Genomic DNA, 18,581 nt, shown 5'->3' with positions numbered 1-18,581 from the left:
GGATCAAGATCCATCTTAGTCTTGTATTCTGTTGCCAACGGTGGCCAGCAGGATGGGGGGGGGTAGCTGGTGCCCATTGGGCAGAAGGGAGGGAGTCCAACAGTAGGTGGCGCTAGAGCCAATGACAGGCAAAGCCAAGCAATGCTAGCTTTCTGCCCATTCTCTTCACTGCTGAGTTCTACAAGGGGTGACCCTGAGACTAAAGAGGGAGAGAGGGGGGGGAGAGGGAGAGGGAGAGGGAGAGAGAGAGAGAGAGAAGATTATCTTAGTTGGTAGAGCAGGCAACTGTGGGTTCGAGATTCCTGCATTGCAGGGGGGTTGGACAATTGATGCAAATGGCCCCTTCCAAATCTACATTTCTATGACTTTTGATTAAGACCGCAGCTTTGATGCAGAAAAGGCCAAAAACCTCTCCCTCTCTTCCTGTTTCCCAAGTCTGCAGCTGGAATTGTCACATGTGCTTGTTCCCAGTGCCTGCAAAGTGTGGGTGTCTCCTCTTGATGCTGAGCATTAAGATAACAGGTTGGAGCTGCCATTGTTGCCATGAACAGTTAAATCATTCTCACAGCGGCTTCATTTGCCTTGAGCATCAGACAAGAGGCTGCTTGCTGGGCCCTTCCAAACAGAAGTGTCTGTTAAAGCGGAAGAAAGAGCTTCTGTGTTTTGGTATGAAGCATTCTGGAGCTCTGCCAGACAGATCAAAATCTTGAGGCCAGTTCAGGAGGGCCACGTAGATTGCTTTGTTGCCTGGGCTTCCAAAAGGGTTCATAGAAGATCATTTATTGGACTTTTCAACCAGGTCCACCCTCCCCATCCTGTTATCTGGACCAAGGATGGATAAGTCCAAAATCTTCTGCAAGATGAGCTTTGATTCTCAAAGACAGCGCAGTGCACATCAGCTATTAGGGGACGTAAATCTTGGGCTGGGAAGTCTGGCCTGACTCAAATCTGATTTTTCTTTTCATTGCCATGAACTTACTAGGCAAAGGTTGGCAGGTCACCATTTTCTCAGCCCTGACTTCTTTTGTTTGTGACACGGGAAGTAAGAACACTTGTAAGTTTGTGAACTGTTACGTCCTTTGCCCGATAGGTTTAAAACACATGGCTTCCCACAAAGATCGCTGGAAATGGTTGCTTATTATATGCGCTGGCTGCTTTGTGTGGGAGAAATGACAGTTCTCAGGTGTCTTCCGGGGAATACATGCCAATTACATGTATGGTGTGCTTGCAGCAGAGTTCACTTTGGGTATCCTTTGGAGAAGAGCATGCTGTCATTTTTAATATATGTAATACTGGCTTATTTACAAATATATACATGCCACAGGTGGAAGTGCGATTTTCAGAGTCCTGGACCAGGGGGTCAGTGTCTGCCATGTATTTGTTGTTTTGCATGCCACTTTCAGCTTTCTTGGGCTCCTTGATCACTGCAGATGGTGACAGCAGTCACGAAATTAAAAGACGCCTGCTTCTTGGGAGGAAAGCAGTGACAAACCTAGACAGCATCTTAAAAAGCAGAGACATCACCTTGCCAACAAAGGTCCGTATAGTTAAAGCTATGGTTTTCCCAGTAGTGATGTATGGAAGTGAGAGCTGGACCATGAAGAAGGCTGATCGATGAAGAATTGATGCTTTTGAATTATGGAGCTGGAGGAGACTCTTGAGAGTCCCATGGACTGCAAGAAGATCAAACCTCTCCATTCTGAAGGAAACCAGCCCCGAGTGCTCACTGGAAGGACAGATCCTGAAGCTGAGGCTCCAATACTTTGGCCACCTCATGAGAAGAGAAGACTCCCTGGAAAAGACCCTGATGTTGGGAAAGATTGAGGGCACAAGGAGAAGGGGACGACAGAGGCCGAGATGGTTGGACAGTGTTCTTGAAGCTACGAACATGAGTCTGACCAAACTGCGGGAGGCAGTGCAAGACAGGAGTGCCTGGCGTGCTATGGTCCATGGGGTCATGAAGAGTCGGACATGACTAAACAACTAAACAACAAATGCCATTTTCAGAGGGGAAATGGCAAAGAATGCAGATCATTCTAGCCTTCCATTTGAAAGGCTGTCTGGTCCAAGCCTGGTTTAAAGACAGAGAAGCATAAGAAAGGAGATAAGCTAGTTCAGTGGTTTGCAACCAGTGTGCTGTGGCACCCTGGGGTGCCTTGAATAATTGTCAGGGGTGCTGCAGGCAACACTGGACTCTGCCCCTCTTTTCTTCCCTCCCTTCTCTGATGCCCTCGCTTGTCTTCCTCCCAAAGGCTTGCACAGCTGTTTGTTGCAGCAGCCCTGGCTACAAGCTCCCCAGCCAAATGGTGCCTCTAGGGCTGACCAGGGGGTGCTTCCCAGGTCCCTGTGGGCAGTGGGAGGAGGCACCTCTCTTTGGGGCAGGGAGGGCAGCTCAGAGACCAGCGGGTGGCAGCAGCGGCTGCCTGGAGGACTCCCAAGGAGAGGGGAGAGGAGGCAGAGGGAACACTCCACAAGGGAGGATGTTCAAAAAAGGGTGAGGGGCTGCCAGCTCTGCAGGCAAGGGGTGATGTAACTGGGCTCCTGACCCCCACAGGGGTGCCGCAGAAGGAATGTAGTTGGTCAAGGGAGCCGTGGACTCAAAAAGGTTGAAAACCTCTGAGCTTGGTAGACTGCAGTCTTCAGCTGTAATATCCAACAGCAACCTGCTCCACTACTGGATCGACACCCCTGCTTAGATGGCTTAAAGAAGAACTGAGCCCAAACCAGTTTCAGGCTGGCTTGACACCCGAGCACACACTGTTTTCGGCAGCTCGTGATATCTTTGGGCCCAGCTGTTTTTTGCAGAGGCTTCTGAAGCTGCCCAGAACTTCTGAAAGCAGCCCCAATTAGCCCACATTAGGCACAAAAGCCGCAGGGGAGAAGATTACCTCTCCTTTGCCCCCAACCCTTTCCATGGCACCCTGCGTGTGCAGACGGATTAGGTTAATTAGCGTTTCCTGCATTCATCAGTCCAAAAAATGGGAGGAGGGCGGGGGGAGAAGAATGAACGATTTGGCTCAGAGTGGCTAGTTAGTTACAGGCGGCAGCAAAGCTGAGGCTCCCCAGTAGCAACTGGATGACTAGCAAATGGTGGTGGTGGTGGTGGTGGTGGTTTCCATCAGAAGCCAGGCAAGGCAGGATGCTGGCACACCAGACACAACACCATGGGGTCAAGAGGGCCAAGGGTGGTGTGGGAAAACCAGGAGTTAATTTTGCCACCAGGGATCTGCAGCTACGGCCTTGGGTTTGCTGACTTTGTTGGTCTTCCCCAATATGGGTTACCCCCATAAGCTATAGGGAAGGGCTGCTGCACGGTGGCCAAAGCATCCAGTTTGCACGCAGAAGCTCCTAAATCCAGTCCCTGGCATTTCCAGACCGGGCTAGGAAAGGGCCACTGTCCAGAACCCTGTTTTGCCACTGTTGGCTAAGCTAGATGCATGGGTGATCTGACTCAATGTAAAGCCACTCCTGTGTTTATATGGCTGTGTATGCACCCCCCCCCCCCGGTTCCAAAGAATCCTGGGAATTGCGGTACATTAAGGGTGCTGGGAATTGTAGTTTTCTGAGGTGCCAGCTGCAATTCCCAGGTTCTTGGGTGGTGTCCATGCTAAAGTACATTCAAAGCACCATCCTCTCCTGAATGAATTTTGGTCGCTGTAGTTCAACCCTCACAGGGTTACAATTCCCAGCAAGCCTTAACAAACTGCAGTTCCCAGAATTCTTTGAAAGAATGGGCTGCTTTAAAAGCACAAAGTGGACACAGCTTAAGTGGTGGCTGGGATGTGCTTTAAATGTATGGTGCATTCACAGCCTATTATGTTTTAAAGAAAGCAGCCTTCAACCTTTCCCAAACATGCATTTGGCATCCCACACCTTATATTTGCATGGTGGGAGTGCAGCTGTAGTGATCTACCTTAGTGTGGGAGATTGCAGACAAATCCAGCAATGCACATTCTTGATAGTCAGCAAGTTTAAGGGCGACCACAGAGCTGTATTGCTGATAGGCAGAGACTCAGACCATAGAAAATATGATTGGTAGAGGGGGCTCTGTGTGATGTCATTTCCCCTCCTCTCCGGGAAGGGAATATGTAATTTCCTGTTTCCTTCCCCTTCTTTCTCTCTCTTGAAACAGCCATGAGCGCAGACCCATGCCCTGTGCTTGCTCTATTCCCAGGCTGGAGACTCCCCCCGCCCCTGTAAATATAAGTATTTTACCTGCATAGTTTTTACTGCTGCTGTAACTGAAAACCAGTACAAGACTATGGAGTAAGTAAACCACATTTTAAACTTGCTTTCCAGTCTGTTCTCTGATTTCTTTGTAAAGCAGAGTAAGAAGGGGAAAGCTAGCCTAATTCCTATGCTTCAATTTTGCTGCTATGGGTGGGACTTTTAAATCCTGTTCAGTCCACACCTGTTTTGCATGTAGACGGTCCTGTGTTCAATCCCCAGCATCTCCAGGTAGGTCTGGGAAGGTCCCCTGCATGAAGCCCTCAATGCAGAGAATATTGAGCTAGCCTGGCTGAGTATATGTTTCCTTACTACCCCCTCCCCCCAAAAAATGTGATGGGTAGTGAACTTGCTGGACTATTCAGTTCAGCACTTATAAGGCACCCCAGAATCCGAGGAGGGATATAACGAACTTTAGAAAGCTGGCAATAAAAATATTTTAATAAGACAAATGTTTAGTACAAACCATTAGAAACATTTATATATTTTGTTGTTGAAAAGGTAGAACCATCTCGTCAAGCAGTATAAACGGTACCATGGGGGAAAGTTAATGCAACCTTTTTACATTTCGAAAACGAGCAACTTTCATTTTCAAAGATGCATTTCTGGTTTTTCATTTCTCTCTCTCCCCCAATAAGGAAAAGGGGTCTTGGGGAAACACAGTGGGGTGTCTGCTTTATTTGTTTTTAAATGTCCTCGCTATAGTCACTTTGGTCTCTTGGATTGAAAAGCTCAGGCCCAGAACCATGTCTCTCTCTTCCCCCCGGAGGCATTACACGGACTGATCTCCCCTTTTTACAGGGGGCCTGAAAAATGAAGGGGAAATAAAAAGAGGGCTGTTAGTTTCAAGCCCACAGATACACAACAGGTGGGTGGAAAGCATATCACGAGGTTGGGACTCCCTTCCCACGGCTCATCTGTGATGCCGTTTTGCAGAGCTGTGGGTGGGGAAGACGTTCCAAATCCCTTCTTGTGCATGGATCTGAGAAGGAACCAAAAATAATAATAACAACAACAACAACCCCTGAGATATTGTGCCTCTGGACTTTCTAGCCTGCTTGGAGCTGCAAGAGGCAACTTGGCGCTCTCCATTCCACGGACATGTAAAGGAACCCCCCGTCACTTGTCTCCACTCTTTCTTCCCTTGGGATTCAGACGTACTCTCTAGCCGTGGAAGGCTGCGACTGCCGGTAGTACTGCTGCCCTCTCTCTTCCGGTTTGGGGCAGGAGCAGCACAGGAAGGCTCCGCCCAGCACACTCAGGCTGCCTGCTGACCACCCCACAAAGAGAGCAGGTCCGAATTCATACCTAAGGCCAAAGAAGAAGAAGAAGAAGAAGAAGAAGAAGAAGAAGAAGAAGAAGAAGAAGAAGAAGAAGAAGAAGAAGAAGAAGAAGAAGAAGAAGAAGTGTCGATTATAACAGCAGACATGTCAAGGTGTGCATCCTGATAAATCAGCTGCACCTCTTTGTGGGGACACGTTGCGGGCGAGCCGCCAAGCCTCCTCCCTCAGCATGGCCACGTCAGTTAGCCAAGTAGCCAATCAGGCGGCTTGGGGGGGCATGACCAGGGTCAATTTAAACCACGGTGCGAGGTTCCGGTTTCCGCCTGCAGGAATGGCGGACCTGTTTTCCATCTCTCTGACCTTTGTAAGGAATTTGGCGGTTGCTAGGGGAGTAAATGGCAACCCCCTACCCTCTCCGGGGGTTACGGAGAGGGGCCGCTGGCCCGCGATGCCCCCAGACCCACTCCGACTGTTTTTGGAGTGGGGGGAGCTTGGGCTGAGCACTTACAAGGGCCAGGACTCCCGGACGCTAATCTGCATGGCGGGGATTTCCATGGTTAAAGAAGATAATTAGGCTTAAATCTATGGACATACTTCAGAAGGAGGGAAAGAAGCGCTGTTTACTGCTGAGAAATTTATGCTGCCGAGTGAGAGGAGTCAAAGATTGTACTGCATCTGGAAGAAGGATTGATGGGGACGGAGCGATAAGGGGAGTGAGTTTTTATTTTATTTTTTTTCTTCATATTGTTGCCTCGTACCTTCCCGGACGCGATGTCCTGGCTTGTTTGGAGTGAAAGAGAAGCAAAAGACTGTGTGAGTTGAACCTTATAACTGTTGTTACTGAGCATATTTTTTTAAAGATGTGGAGTTGCCGATGAGAAAAGCCCCCCCCTAGTCGGACGGAAGGAGTTCTGAATGCGTTCGGAGGATTTATGAGCTGTGACGCACTTTAAATTGGAGCAGCGACCTGAAGCTAAGTTCAGCTATAGGGCAAGGAGATCCATTAATTTACCAAGAGTCTATGGTTTGATGTTTGGGTCTCCTGCCTGGAAAAACTGTAAATTCTATAATGATCGTAAATCTTCATGGCTATGAGAGAAAAGCGAAAGTGATTTGAGCTTTTTAAGATGGCGCTACTTCGAATTGCTTCAACGCAACAGGAGCTCCATTAAGAAGATTTATGGGGAGGCTGGACTGATTAACTCACACAGGAGAAAGAACATCTGTGAGACTTTGTTTGATATTTATATCAGCAGCTGGGAAACAATCGTGAAAGTGGAAAACATCTATGTGACTGTAAGGGGAAGATCTGGATTATTATGAACTTGAAGGACGATTTGAACTTTAGAAAAAAGACGGCAGTGGACAGTTGCGAGGAATTCCCAATTTCTTGAAGCATGGGAACCCAAATAAAAAATTCTTTAGATGATTTGGCATAACATTCGGTCTGATTGATATATATATGTGTATAATTTGAAATATTGAATGTGATATAATTGGTTTTAATTGGAAAATTAATAAAAATATTTTTTTAAAAAAAAAATAAAATAAAAAAATTTAAACCACGGTGCGATGCTGAATCGCCCCCTTTCAGCCTCATGCCGCGGATCTCCCGCCCTCCCACACTTTGTTCAGGTTGCGTCATTGGCCTTGCTATGGACTTCGGATGGTCGCCGTTAAGGGGCCTGGCAGCATTTTTTTCCCACTTGGCAAATTGGCACTGGCCGCTTGGTTTTCTCCTACCTCGTAGCAATCGTCACAACTTTGTAAGGTTAGGCTGTTAGGCATTGGAAAAGCAATGTGTGGGGGAGGGGAGGTGCGGCCATCACCTGCCCCTCCGTGCTCAAGGGTATTCCGTTAAAGGAATCCGGGAGTGTGGATCTTGTCCGAAGCCCAGGGAGGGGCTAAGGAACCCAGGGGGTGCCTGAGTCGATCCACGTTGGCAGGGCTCCCCCTACTGGTGGTTTACCCATACCAGACTCCCTGCCAGGAGGGCAGGAGTCAGATATAGTCTGTTGATGCCAATGCCTAAGCCAATACTGCTCACATTCTGTAATCAATAAAGTTGTGGCCTAAATTTGGCCCATTAACATTTAACCTAAAATTCTGTGTCCTTGTGTTTATTCTCATGGGGGTGGCTTGGGGCTTTGACACGCAAACTCAGTTGCCTCAAGGTGGCAAAAAATAAAGGGCCACAGTGGAGTGGCAGAACAACAGGACACCTGCTTTGCCTGCAGGAGGTGCTGGGGATCATTCCTTGGTATCCCCGGGTAGGGCTAGGCGACAACCCTGGTCTGGAACCCTGGAGAGCTGCTGTCAGTCACTGTAGACCAGGGGTTCCCAACAAAATTTTCTCGAGGACCCCTCATCGAGCCGCTATTGTGACAAGGACCCCCATTAATTCCTAATCCTAAAATTAAAAAGTGAGAGCCAAATTAAGAGTCTTTTTATATTTTATATTTATACGTTTTTTACAGTTACAACAGAGTACTTCATCAGTATACAGTTAGTTTTAATTTTCAGTTCTTAATGAGATGAGTTAAATCTGTCCTTTGAGTTCATTATTTCTGAAATATTAGGTTTGTTTACAAACACTACTGTTTTGCAAAGAGGCAGCGCGCACCAGGGAGGAGGGAGGGGAATGGAGAAGACAGGGTACCTGTGCAGGAGCGCACAAATGAAACTGACGCGCGCAAAGCATCTTGGGGAGGTGAGCGTTAGTAGAATGTGCGTGCTGCCTCTTTGCAAAACAGTAGTGTTTGTAAAGCGCCACCTAACGGCATACAGCAGAACTACTGCCTCTATCTAATTCTAGTTTTGCGCTAGACTCTGCTCATGCAGGAAGCGGCCAAAACAAAAAATCTGTTATCATACGAAATATATTTAATATATTTTTTATTCTAATAGCATCTTGCGGACCCCTCTGGCATAGCTCGCGGACCCCTGGGGGTCCGCGGACCACCTGTTGGGAACCACTGCTGTAGACAATACTGAGCTAGATGGTGTGACAATCAGCTTCCTGTTTCAAGAATTTATGGGAGGGATTGAAGTGCATACCAGAACTTGCGTTTTGCACAATTAAAGTGGGTTAAAGTGCTGTGTTGCCCTGGTACATTAAAATCAGCGCTGATTTCCAGCGAGATCTCACACAGCGATGCCAGCAGGGCATGGTGCCAGCCCCATAGAAAGGGGTTTGTGAGAGTGTATAAAAATTAGCATGGTGTGCAAATGTAACATTTTCATTCATCCCTTTTCTCTATGGTCTCTCTCCCACCACTGGAATGTGGCCCTCAGAAGGTTGCCCGGAAGGCAATGTGGCCCTTGGACTGAAAAACGTTCCCCACCTGTGATTGAGGGGAGATGCTGTACACAACTGGGGCAATCTCTCTGGGTTTTGAAAGGCACACATCCGGTGCTATGATTTCTGGTTTGACAAGAGGCGTAAGAAAGCACACTCTGGGCTGGCACAGCCGCCCCTTGCCCAGGCCCCTGCTCTCACCTGGCGTTAACTGGCGTGCTTGGATTGAAAAACTCGTATGTCACCCGGGCTGCATACCACGAAACAGCCGTCACAGTGCACAGACCTGGGAACAGAGAAGACAACACAAATTATCCAGTTAATAGGAATTGGGGGCCAAACTACACATTACACTCATGTTCCAGGATTGGGAGTCATCATGAGAACATTCTGCTGAATCAGGCGAGGGACCCACCTAGTCCAGCATCCTCTCAGTCTCTGAGCAGATGCCCGTGGGAAGCTCACAAGCTAGACACGACTGCAACAACACTCTCCCCTCCTGCGATTCCCAGGAGCTGGTATTCGGAGGCGTGATATCTCTGACAGTGGAGGTAGAACATAGATGTTGTGGCAAGTAGCCATTGAGAGCTCTCTCTTCCCTTGAATTTGTCCAGTCCTCTTTTAAAGCCATTCAAGTTGGTGGCTTTCACTGCCTCCTGCAGCAGTGAGTTCTATAGTTCAACTAGGGGCTGCGTGAAGAAGGACTTCATTTTATCTGTCTTGAATCTCCCAACATTCAGCTTTATGGGGTGTTCTAATGTTGTGAGAGAGGGAGAGGAGCTTTTCTCTATCTGCTTTCTCCATGTCATGTACTGTGTTATAAACAAGGCATAGGCAAACTCGGCCCGTCAGATGTTTTGGGACTCCAACTCCCATCATCCCTAGCTAACAGGACCAGTGGACAGGGATTATGGGAACTGTAGTCTCAAAACATCTGGAGGGCTGAGTTTGCCTATGCCTGTTATAAACAAAAAAAGGGGGGGGAAGGAGGGTGTGGGAGGAGAAATACAAGCAAGCCCAGGAACCCGTTCTTAAAGTGACACAGTAGTAAATGAACAGCTTGAATGGAAAATGTTTGAGGGGAGGAACAGCCAAATAGAGAGGGTCTCTTAGCAGAGCCAATGAGAATAGACCCTTCAGTCCTATATGTCCTATGGCTGCTGCTATTTTGTGTCACATGTCTCCAATTCCCCCATTCCCGAAAGCAATATTCAGTGGTTGATGTCAGGGCTGTCTTAAGCATATGTGGCACCAGGGTGCAAAGATCCGCCCGCCCCGCCCCCAGGTTGCCCAGTCCCAGGTGCGCAGGAAGGTGGAGCAGGCCAGCAGCCTCAGCGTCTCGCTGGCTCGGTCGCCCCCAAACTTGTGGCGCAGAGCCTGCCACAGCGCTCTGACTGACAGGTGGGCTCTTCCCCAGACTCAACTCTCGGGCCCCGGACTTTCAGCCCGGCGCCCAGGTGCCCTGCATCCCTAGCACCTATGAGTAAGATGGCCCTGGTTGATGTACTTCATAAGGCTTATTTGCAGGCACAGGGCCAAGGAGAAACTGCTATGTTGCCTGACCTACTGCCCTTACTAAGCCTTGGAGCTAGCTGATATATCTAGCTTTATCCTTTACTATCTTGAACACATGCTTTTGTTTCCCAAATCATCATTTAAGCACCAGTATAACAAGAACTTTGATATGCATTTCATGCTCCCAACCTGGATGTGCCCAGAACAATCCACCTCGTTAACTTGTTTTAACAAAGTTGTATTTGTTACGAGCCGCTTCCAGTCCACCGAATAAAGCAAAGGTTTTTCAACCACATTCTCTTCTGGGCAATCTTCTGGGGGCTACATGCCAATAGTGGGCAACGGGCCAGAAGCAAAAGTGGGTGGAGCAATGAATATTACTCTCGTCTTACTGTATAACGGCAATGTAAGTCTGTCATCAGGCTGCAATTCACTTGGCCACTGACAGGTGTCACTGTCAACTTCCTGTGTAGTGAGAGGTGGCAAACAGGCAGCCCACGGAAACCGTGGGGTGACAGCAAGAGCATGCTGCAGCAGCCACCCAGCTCCACTGGCTCCCCCACCTGCCAGCCTCAAGGGCTTTGCTCCCAGGATTCAAATACCCAGGCTGACCATTGGGCTGCTGGTCACCTACCCCCCCCCCCTCTGCACCCTGTCTTGGAATCTGTTGCTATTGATTAACAGGAAGAATGGCAAGGAGGAGCAGAGCAGAGAGGTGGAAGATGCCCAGAAACATAGTCTGGCCTTGAATACTGCAGGAGCAGCAGCATGGAATGGAAAGAGATGAGGAAGGCACTCAGCAGTGGCAGCCAACCAGCCTCCAGACCTGCAGCACAATCCAATTTTCACGTGTTGCCATACACACATGTCTGTCCTCCATCCAGGCAAGCAGGAGGGATTATCAGAGTTTGAGGACACAACCCAGCCAGGCAAAAACACCCAAGGAGAGTACAAATAGAGCAGGCTAGGGACTAGGGAGAATCCCCAGGTCAGAGGGAGATGCCCAGAGGGCCACATTTGGCACCAAGGCTGGGACAAGGGCACAAGGCCCACAGGGTATATATCAGCCTTCTGCTTACTTACCTGCTAGTAGGAAGAAGACACCCCCCAACACAGCGATCCAGCTTTTCACCACAGGAGTCTCGTCTCCTACTTTGGTGCATTTCATTCCGATCACACTGACAACAGCCCCCACAAAGCCCAGGAGGATGGAGACCACCATGAGTGCCCGGGATGTCTGGATATGAACTGGAAAACAAGAAAGTGCCTGTCTTTGGGATGTCCAAGGGGGGAAAGAGGCAGCTGCAATTGCAGGCTTAAGTTGCTTAAAATGGCCTGTAGGGTTGCCATATTTTGAAGAGCAAAAAAGAGATCACATTTGCCGACTTCTACTTTTAACTATGGATGACTATGATGACTCTACACAGCGGGTGACGTTGTGGTCTAAACCACTGAGCCTCTTGGGCTTGCCGATCAGAAGTTTGGCAGTTCAAATCCCTGCAATGACACGAGTTCCCGTTGCTCTGTCCCAGCTCCTGCCAACCTAGCAGTTCAAAAGCACGCCAGTGCAAGTAGATAAATTGGTATCACTGTGGCGGGAAGGTAAAAAGCATTTCTGTGCACTCTGGCCTCTGTGACGGTGTTCCATTGTGAAGTGGTTTAGCCATGCTGGCCACATGACCCAGAAACCTCTCTGTAGACAAACGCTGGTTCCCTCGGCCTAAAAGTGAGATGAGCACCACAACCCCATAGTCACATTTGACTGGACTTAACTGTCCAGGGGTTCTTTATCTTTACCTTTTACCTCTACCCATGAAAAAGAGGATATGACCCGGAAAAAGAGGACATATGGCAGGGGTCCCCAAACTAAGGCCCGGGGGCTGGATGCGGCCCAATTGCCTTCTAAATCCGGCCCGCGGACGGTCCAGGAATCAGCATGTTTTTACATGAGTAGAATGTGTTCTTTTATTTAAAATGCATCTCTGGGTTATTTGTGGGGCCTGCCTGTTGTTTCTACATGAGTAGAATGTGTCTGGGTTATTTGTGGGGCATAGGAATTCATTCATTATTTTTTTTCAAAATATAGTCCGGCCCCCCACAAGGTCTGAGGGACAGTGGACCGGCCCCCTGCTGAAAAAGTTTGCTGACCCATGCCATATGGCAACCCTTTCAGGAACTAATTTTTAACGAAGGTGTTTTGTTTTGTTTCATTTTGTTTCCAATTAAGAGTGCCTTGTTCCAACCTCTGATGTATGGGCAAAGGGCTCCCTTACCTTTTAAAGGCCTATTTGACACATTGGCTAAAGGCTCTTTTCCGCTCTACCCAATGACTCTCGCCTATTGACACATAGGCAAAAGGCTCCTTTAACACTTACATGCAACACTTATGAAAAAGCTCTGACACAGAGGCGAAGAGCTATTTAACCTGGATTTAACCTGGCCTCTACACCTTGAATCAGATCCACTGGCACACAGGCCAAAGGCTCCGTCTGCTGTGTATGCAAAGGTCTCTTTCAGCTGTGAAAGGGGTCTCCGATGCAGAGGCTAATGGACTCACACACACTGACACATGGGCGCCATTTTGAATCCATCTGTCAGGCCCAAACTGTGCCAATTTGCATGCCTCTGAAGATCTCCTAATTCCAATTTGGCGTGATGGGTTCCCGATAGCGAGGAGTGGGTTTTGGTCTATGTTTCTTAGATTCCTGGGGCAACACCGGGTGTACTGCCAGCTAACTAACTAAAATAATAATCTTCTTTGGCGATCACTCGTATCCGAGTAAGATTGTCTTCCATAAACACAGTTTTAACAATGGGTCCGTAAGTGACTGTGGAGGCCAATTTTGGATCCGCACGCCCTTCCACAGCGGGGACATTGGTTTCCGGGCGGGAGTTGATCATGGTGTGCATTTGCCAAGCGTGCCTTCCTCTTAGCACGTTTCTCCCTTGTGTCCTGAGATCGAGTGTCTTCAAAGCCCATGACAGCAGTTGCACCCATGCAAGAACATCACGCACGCATGCGCACAGTTACTGTTTTAGATCTTCGCTCTGTTAGGGGTTGCTTTGCCCATGGAAAGCACTTAGAGAAAGAGAGCTGGTAGCAGAGAGATCTGTTGAAGAAACAGCGTCCCTACCAACTGGTAGCTTTCCCCCTCCTGGGTGTCTTCCACAATCAAATTGCATTAGTCAAAGCTGGCCCATCCATGAGGCAAAGCGAGGCAGTTGCCTCAAGGCAGCAGGCTCCAGACAGCCACAAGAAGTGGCAGATCTAGCTGCCAGGGAGTGTACACCATGATTGCCAGGCTCCTTTTCCACTGCATGCCTGCCTGGCAGGCTGGCTAGCAAACAACTACGGGCACACAGCATTTTCCACTTTGTCTCCAGCAGCAAAACGTCCTGGCCTGGCCCTGGCATTAATGTTGGGTTTATTCTGGAAAGTCCGTACACCACTCCTCTTTATTTGTTTTTTCTTCAATTCATCTCCAACATTCCTGCATGGAGGGGTGGTCTTAAAGAGCAATGACAGTGGGACGCGCCCCCACCCCTTAGAGACAAGCCTCACTGGGAGTCACTTCCACCCAAGTCCACCCTGGATATTGAATACTGCAAAAATTAATAATAGTTTGTATCCAGTAATGAACTTAGGTTCATTGCTACATCCCCCCCCCAAACAAATAAACATGACATAAACAAATAAAAACATACTACAACAAAATAAACACTAACAGGAAAAAACAATACAACAAAAAACAATACTAAAGATTTCTTACTTATCCATTTCTTTTTTTAACATTGTAGGGTGACTTCCTCAGATTCCCCCCTTTCTGCTCTTCACTGTAAATCATCTTTAGTAATTTCTGAATCATATTTTTTCCAACATTTTCCAATATTTTATCTTTACATCATTTCTTACTTTATCTATTTAAATCATTTATATAAATTTCTGTTACTCACTAACCACTACTTCTACACCTACAGCGTAAATCTTCTTCCAAATATAGTCCATAAAATCAAATATTTAGGTTCATTACTGCATTGGCCCGAATATAAGCCTCACTTCCCCTTCCCAAATTCCGACCGTGAAAAGTTAAAGTGTGGCTTATATTTGTGACCTTACACTATGCAGCCAGGGGAGCAAGGGGCAAACAGCGCCAGGAGCACGGCAAAGCTGTGCCTGCCCCATGAGTAGTCCTCTCCCCCCAAGGCAGGGAAGGAAGAAAGCAAGGAAGGGGAAAGGCTGCTGGAAAGGCAGCGTGGCTCCCCCCTCCCCACAAAAAAGTATGCAGCCAGGAGCAGTGAGGAATGGAGAGGCTTATATTTGGGTATTTTCCCTTTTTTTCTTTTCCCGTCTCCAATTTTAAAGGTGCAGCTTATATTTGGGTGCGGCTTATATTCAGGCCAATATGGTAATTGCAGTGGGTCAGCTCTGAGTAGCACCTACCGGTACTTGGAGGCAGCTCCCAAATAATAAATAGCCACCACTGTCACCCTGAGGCTTCCTTTGAGGCAAGGTTCACCAGGGGTCACTTCCAGCACCTTTACATGAAGCCAAGGCTCAATGTGGATAGGAAATAGCACTAAATGTTAAACAATAATACCGTAAATAGCCACCACTATCACCCTGAGCCTACCCTTGAGACAAGGCTCACCAGAGGTCACTCGCAATGTCTTTATTATGTGATGCCAAGGTTCAGCTTGGATATGAAAGAATATGAAAGCTAATACTGTTATAAAAGTAAAAGCAGAGGAGATGTCAACGTGTGTGGCATTTTAACGGATTAACAAGAACACAGGTCTCTGCCCCTAAGAATGTACAATCCAAAATTCAATGCACTGGAGACACTCGAAGGTGGCGGGGCGGGGGGGGAGAGCCCTTTTCTTTTCTTTTTTAGGAGGAGAGAGAAGCAGAGCGCTCAGCCGCCGCCACTGCCTAACTAAAACCCACCACAACAAACACGCAGCGCGTTTAAGTGGGAAGCGGTTCCAGACGATGCGGCCATAGGTGTAGCCAGGATTTATATGGGGGGGGGGAGGGGCAGGACACCCACCTGTCACCATCCTCTTTCTAGCAGATTGTGAATAAAATGGCTCAACGATAGTCGTTTTAATTTTTTTTGACCCCCCAAGTGCTCAGGGAAAAAAAAATCTGTCAAAATCTTCCTACAATGTCTACTTTTAGTAAATTGCTTTTCTTTATTTACTTGATTTAAAGGGGGTAGTTGCCCCCCCCCAACGCACATGGATGCTGCGCTTGTGCGCTACATCCCGTCAGGCGAGAGACCCGCTTCCCGCACCCACCCGCAGGCTGCCTGCTGGACGCCAGCGAGGCGCAACCGCAGCCGCGGTTCCCCCTGTGCGCCCGCCTCCCCCCCACATGCACCCGTGAGACGCACCGTCGAGCGAGAGCAACGACTCGTGGAGCTTGCACTGGACCTGCCCGGTGCTCTGCGAGGCGCAGCTCATCCAGAGGCCCTCGTACAGCCCGACGGCCGTGATGATGGCGTCCCCGGCGTACGAGCTCTGCTTCCACTGGGGCAGCGCCGACGAGCAGATGGTGCCCACCAAGCCGGCCAGAGCCATGAAGTAGCCCACCAGCTGCAGCCCCGCGCTGGCCATGGAGAGGAGAGGACCGCGGGGAGCGACGGCAGGAGGAAGGAGGCCGAGGAAGGAGGAGGAGGAGGAGAGGGCTCGCCTCTTCCGACGGGGCGATCTGCAGCAGCGACTGCAGCGGCGGCCGACGATGCCAGGGGCCGCCCCCGCGAGGGAACACGCTCTGGCAGCGGACGAGCTCGCCCGCCCGCGCTCCCTTGCTCTCGTTCTCTCTCCCCCACCCCACCCCACCCCATAGCAAGGCTGGCTCCGAAGCGGGAGGAGCCAGCCCTCCAGTCCAGGCAGCCTGAGCTCCTCTGGGCCCTTCGCAGCGATGCGCAAAAGGCACCACAGGACCTCAGATGGTACAGTTGGAAGGGACCCCGCTCCCAAGGCAGCAGGTTTTAAGTGACAAGGGATGTGTGAGTAAATTTGTAGAGGATCAGGCTGTAAGGAACATTCTCATGCACAGAATGATGCCGGAGGGCTTCCCCCCACCCCACCCCACACAGATATGCAATGCATCAAAAACTGGTGCATGCCAAGGGCAGGTCTATCTATTTGAATAAAATATTTGGGGGGCAGGCAGGCATGGGCATAGTCAGGAATGGGGGGGGCAGGACACCCACCTGTCATCATCCTCTGTCTTGCTCTGTCTAGCAGATTTGGAATGATATTTCTCAACGACTGTTGTTTTAAATTACTTTATTTTGACCCCAAGTGCTCAGAAAAATCTGTCCAAACCTTTCTACAATTTCTACTTTTAGTTAAAGTTTTCTTTTATATTTGTTTTACTTGATTTAGGTAGGGGGCAGCTGCCCTTCCTGCCTCCTTGGCTACACCCATGGGGATCACAGAAGAGTTGGAAGAGACCACAAGGGCCATCCAGTCCAACCCCCTGCCAAGCAGGAAACACCATCAAAGCATTCTTGACATATGCCTGTCAAGCCTCTGCTTAAAGACCTCCAAAGAAGGAGACTCCACCACACTCCTTGGTAGCAAATTCCACTGCCGAACAGCTCTTACTGTCAGGAAGTTCTTCCTAATGTTTAGGTGGAATCTTATTTCTTGTAGTTTGAATCCATTGCTCCGTGTCCGCTTCTCTGGAGCAGCAGAAAACAACCTTTCTCCCTCCTCTATATGACATCCTTTTATATATTTGAACATGTCTATCATATCACCCCTTAACCTTCTCTTCTCCAGGCTAAACATACCCAGCTCCCTAAGCCGTTCCTCATATGGCATTGTTTCCAGGCCTTTGACCATTTTGGTTGCCCTCTTCTGGACAAGTTCCAGCTTGTCAGTATCCTTCTTGAACTGTGGTGCCCAGAACTGGACACAGTACTCCAGGTGGGGTCTGACCAGAGCAGAATACAGTGATACTATTACTTCCCTTGATCTAGATGCTATACTCCTTTTGATGCAGCCCAGAATTGCATTGGCTTTTTTAGCTGCTGCATCACACTGTTGATCTCACAATCAATCACAAGTTGCAGCACACACACGCCATTTGAATGGCAACACCCATCAGCTGGGGAGGGGGGGGGCAGTGCCAGATTATCAAATAGGAAGAGTAGGCACCGTCCTATGGGCCCCACACACTTTTGAGGGGCCCCACAACAACAGATCGAAACAATATTGATTTGATCTTGAAAGAAAATGGCAAGCAAACTGAGTAGAAGCTTTGAGATAACTTGCAAGGGGCTCCCTGAGATTTCGACTGCCATGAGGCCTCCACAGGGTTTAACCCAGCACTTGGGGGGGGGCAACTCTCAAATATTTTAGGGGGGGTGCGAAGAGAGCTGGCTCCTGTGCATGGGCACCACTGCAGTCAGTGTTAGGTGCCTCGTTTAGCAGGATCAGGGCCTCTGAACACAATGGCATTTGGAAAGTTTGACCTGCCCCGCTCTCATTTCTTCAACTCCTGCCCTTTGTCTAGTAAAGTAGCCCTGAGCTGCATGCTAATGAGCATAACCTTTCCCTCTCCTTGTCCAAAGGCTCACTTTGTGCCGTACGTGGGGGGCGCTTGGCATTTGGGCTGGAATCCGGGTGGGCTCCGTCTGTAAACAAAAAACCTCATTGACACGAGACCGTTGGGAGTGTTCGGCTTCCTGCTGATTACATTGACTCTCCCAACCCTGCAAGTATGTGCGTAAAAAAAGAATGCTTAAATATATATATATATAATAATAATCCTGGTGAAAAAACAAAAACCAAGTCACAAACAGAGTAGGCCTATATCTTGCAGTTCAGTGCACGCAGCCTCTGCTGCCCCCAGCGTGCATCCTGGCCCGAGGCCAGAACTCAATTCGTGCCCTGCACATTCCTGCCTAAAGCAGTTTAGAAAATTGCTCTGCAGGGTTGCCTTTGAGAGAATTGCTGGTGCTCTCCACCAAGACACATGATTTTTAGAAGTCCATAGAATTGTGCATGGAGCGGAGAAAGCAAAGAGCAAAACGTTTTCCTCCCTCTTCATTAACACCAGAACTCCAGTAGACACTGGACGAAGCGGGATGTTGGAAGATTCCGGGAGGGATAAAGGAAAAGGTAAAGGTAAAGGGACCCCTGACCATTAGGTCCAGTCGTGACCGACTTTGGGGTTGCGTGCTCATCTCACATTATTGGCCGAGGGAGCCGGCGTATAGCTTCCAGGTCATGTGGCCAGCATG

The 18,581-nt window shown here is 48.9% G+C and overlaps 1 protein-coding gene across 2 annotated transcripts; it reads right to left on the bottom strand.

Annotated features, from left to right (window-relative positions):
* Positions 1 to 4,656: 4,656 nt before the first annotated feature.
* CLDN19 (claudin 19) lies at positions 4,657 to 15,978 on the bottom strand. 2 transcript variants are annotated; one of them, XM_035119095.2, is made up of 5 exons: positions 15,717 to 15,978; positions 11,407 to 11,571; positions 9,010 to 9,094; positions 5,389 to 5,535; positions 4,657 to 5,209 (listed from the first exon to the last, which is right to left on the bottom strand). In XM_035119095.2, the coding sequence occupies exons 1-5, from the start codon at positions 15,937 to 15,939 to the stop codon at positions 5,023 to 5,025; spliced, it is 807 nt and encodes a 268-aa protein (XP_034974986.1). In that variant the 5' UTR covers positions 15,940 to 15,978; the 3' UTR covers positions 4,657 to 5,022. The 2 variants fall into 2 exon arrangements, with proteins under 2 accessions (XP_034974986.1, XP_034974987.1); XM_035119096.2 differs by having other exon boundaries at positions 4,657 to 5,033.
* Positions 15,979 to 18,581: the final 2,603 nt, after the last annotated feature.

Source organism: Zootoca vivipara, chromosome 6, assembly GCF_963506605.1.
Source record: "Zootoca vivipara chromosome 6, rZooViv1.1, whole genome shotgun sequence".
Classification (NCBI taxonomy): Eukaryota; Metazoa; Chordata; class Lepidosauria; order Squamata; family Lacertidae; genus Zootoca; species Zootoca vivipara.
This window is presented reverse-complemented; position numbering and strand designations above follow the sequence as displayed.

Bases quoted from the DNA above. Each gene is read 5' to 3' on its own strand.
- CLDN19 (XM_035119095.2), bottom strand. From the start codon at position 15,939: ATGGCCAGCGCGGGGCTGCAGCTGGTGGGCTACTTCATGGCTCTGGCC. The intron at 5,536-9,009 runs GTGAGAGCAGGG...CTTTGGCCTTAG, and splicing joins AGCACGCCAGTTAACGCCAG to GTATGAATTCGGACCTGCTC. The intron at 5,210-5,388 runs GTACGTCTGAAT...GTTCCTTCTCAG, and splicing joins CAGCCTTCCACGGCTAGAGA to ATCCATGCACAAGAAGGGAT.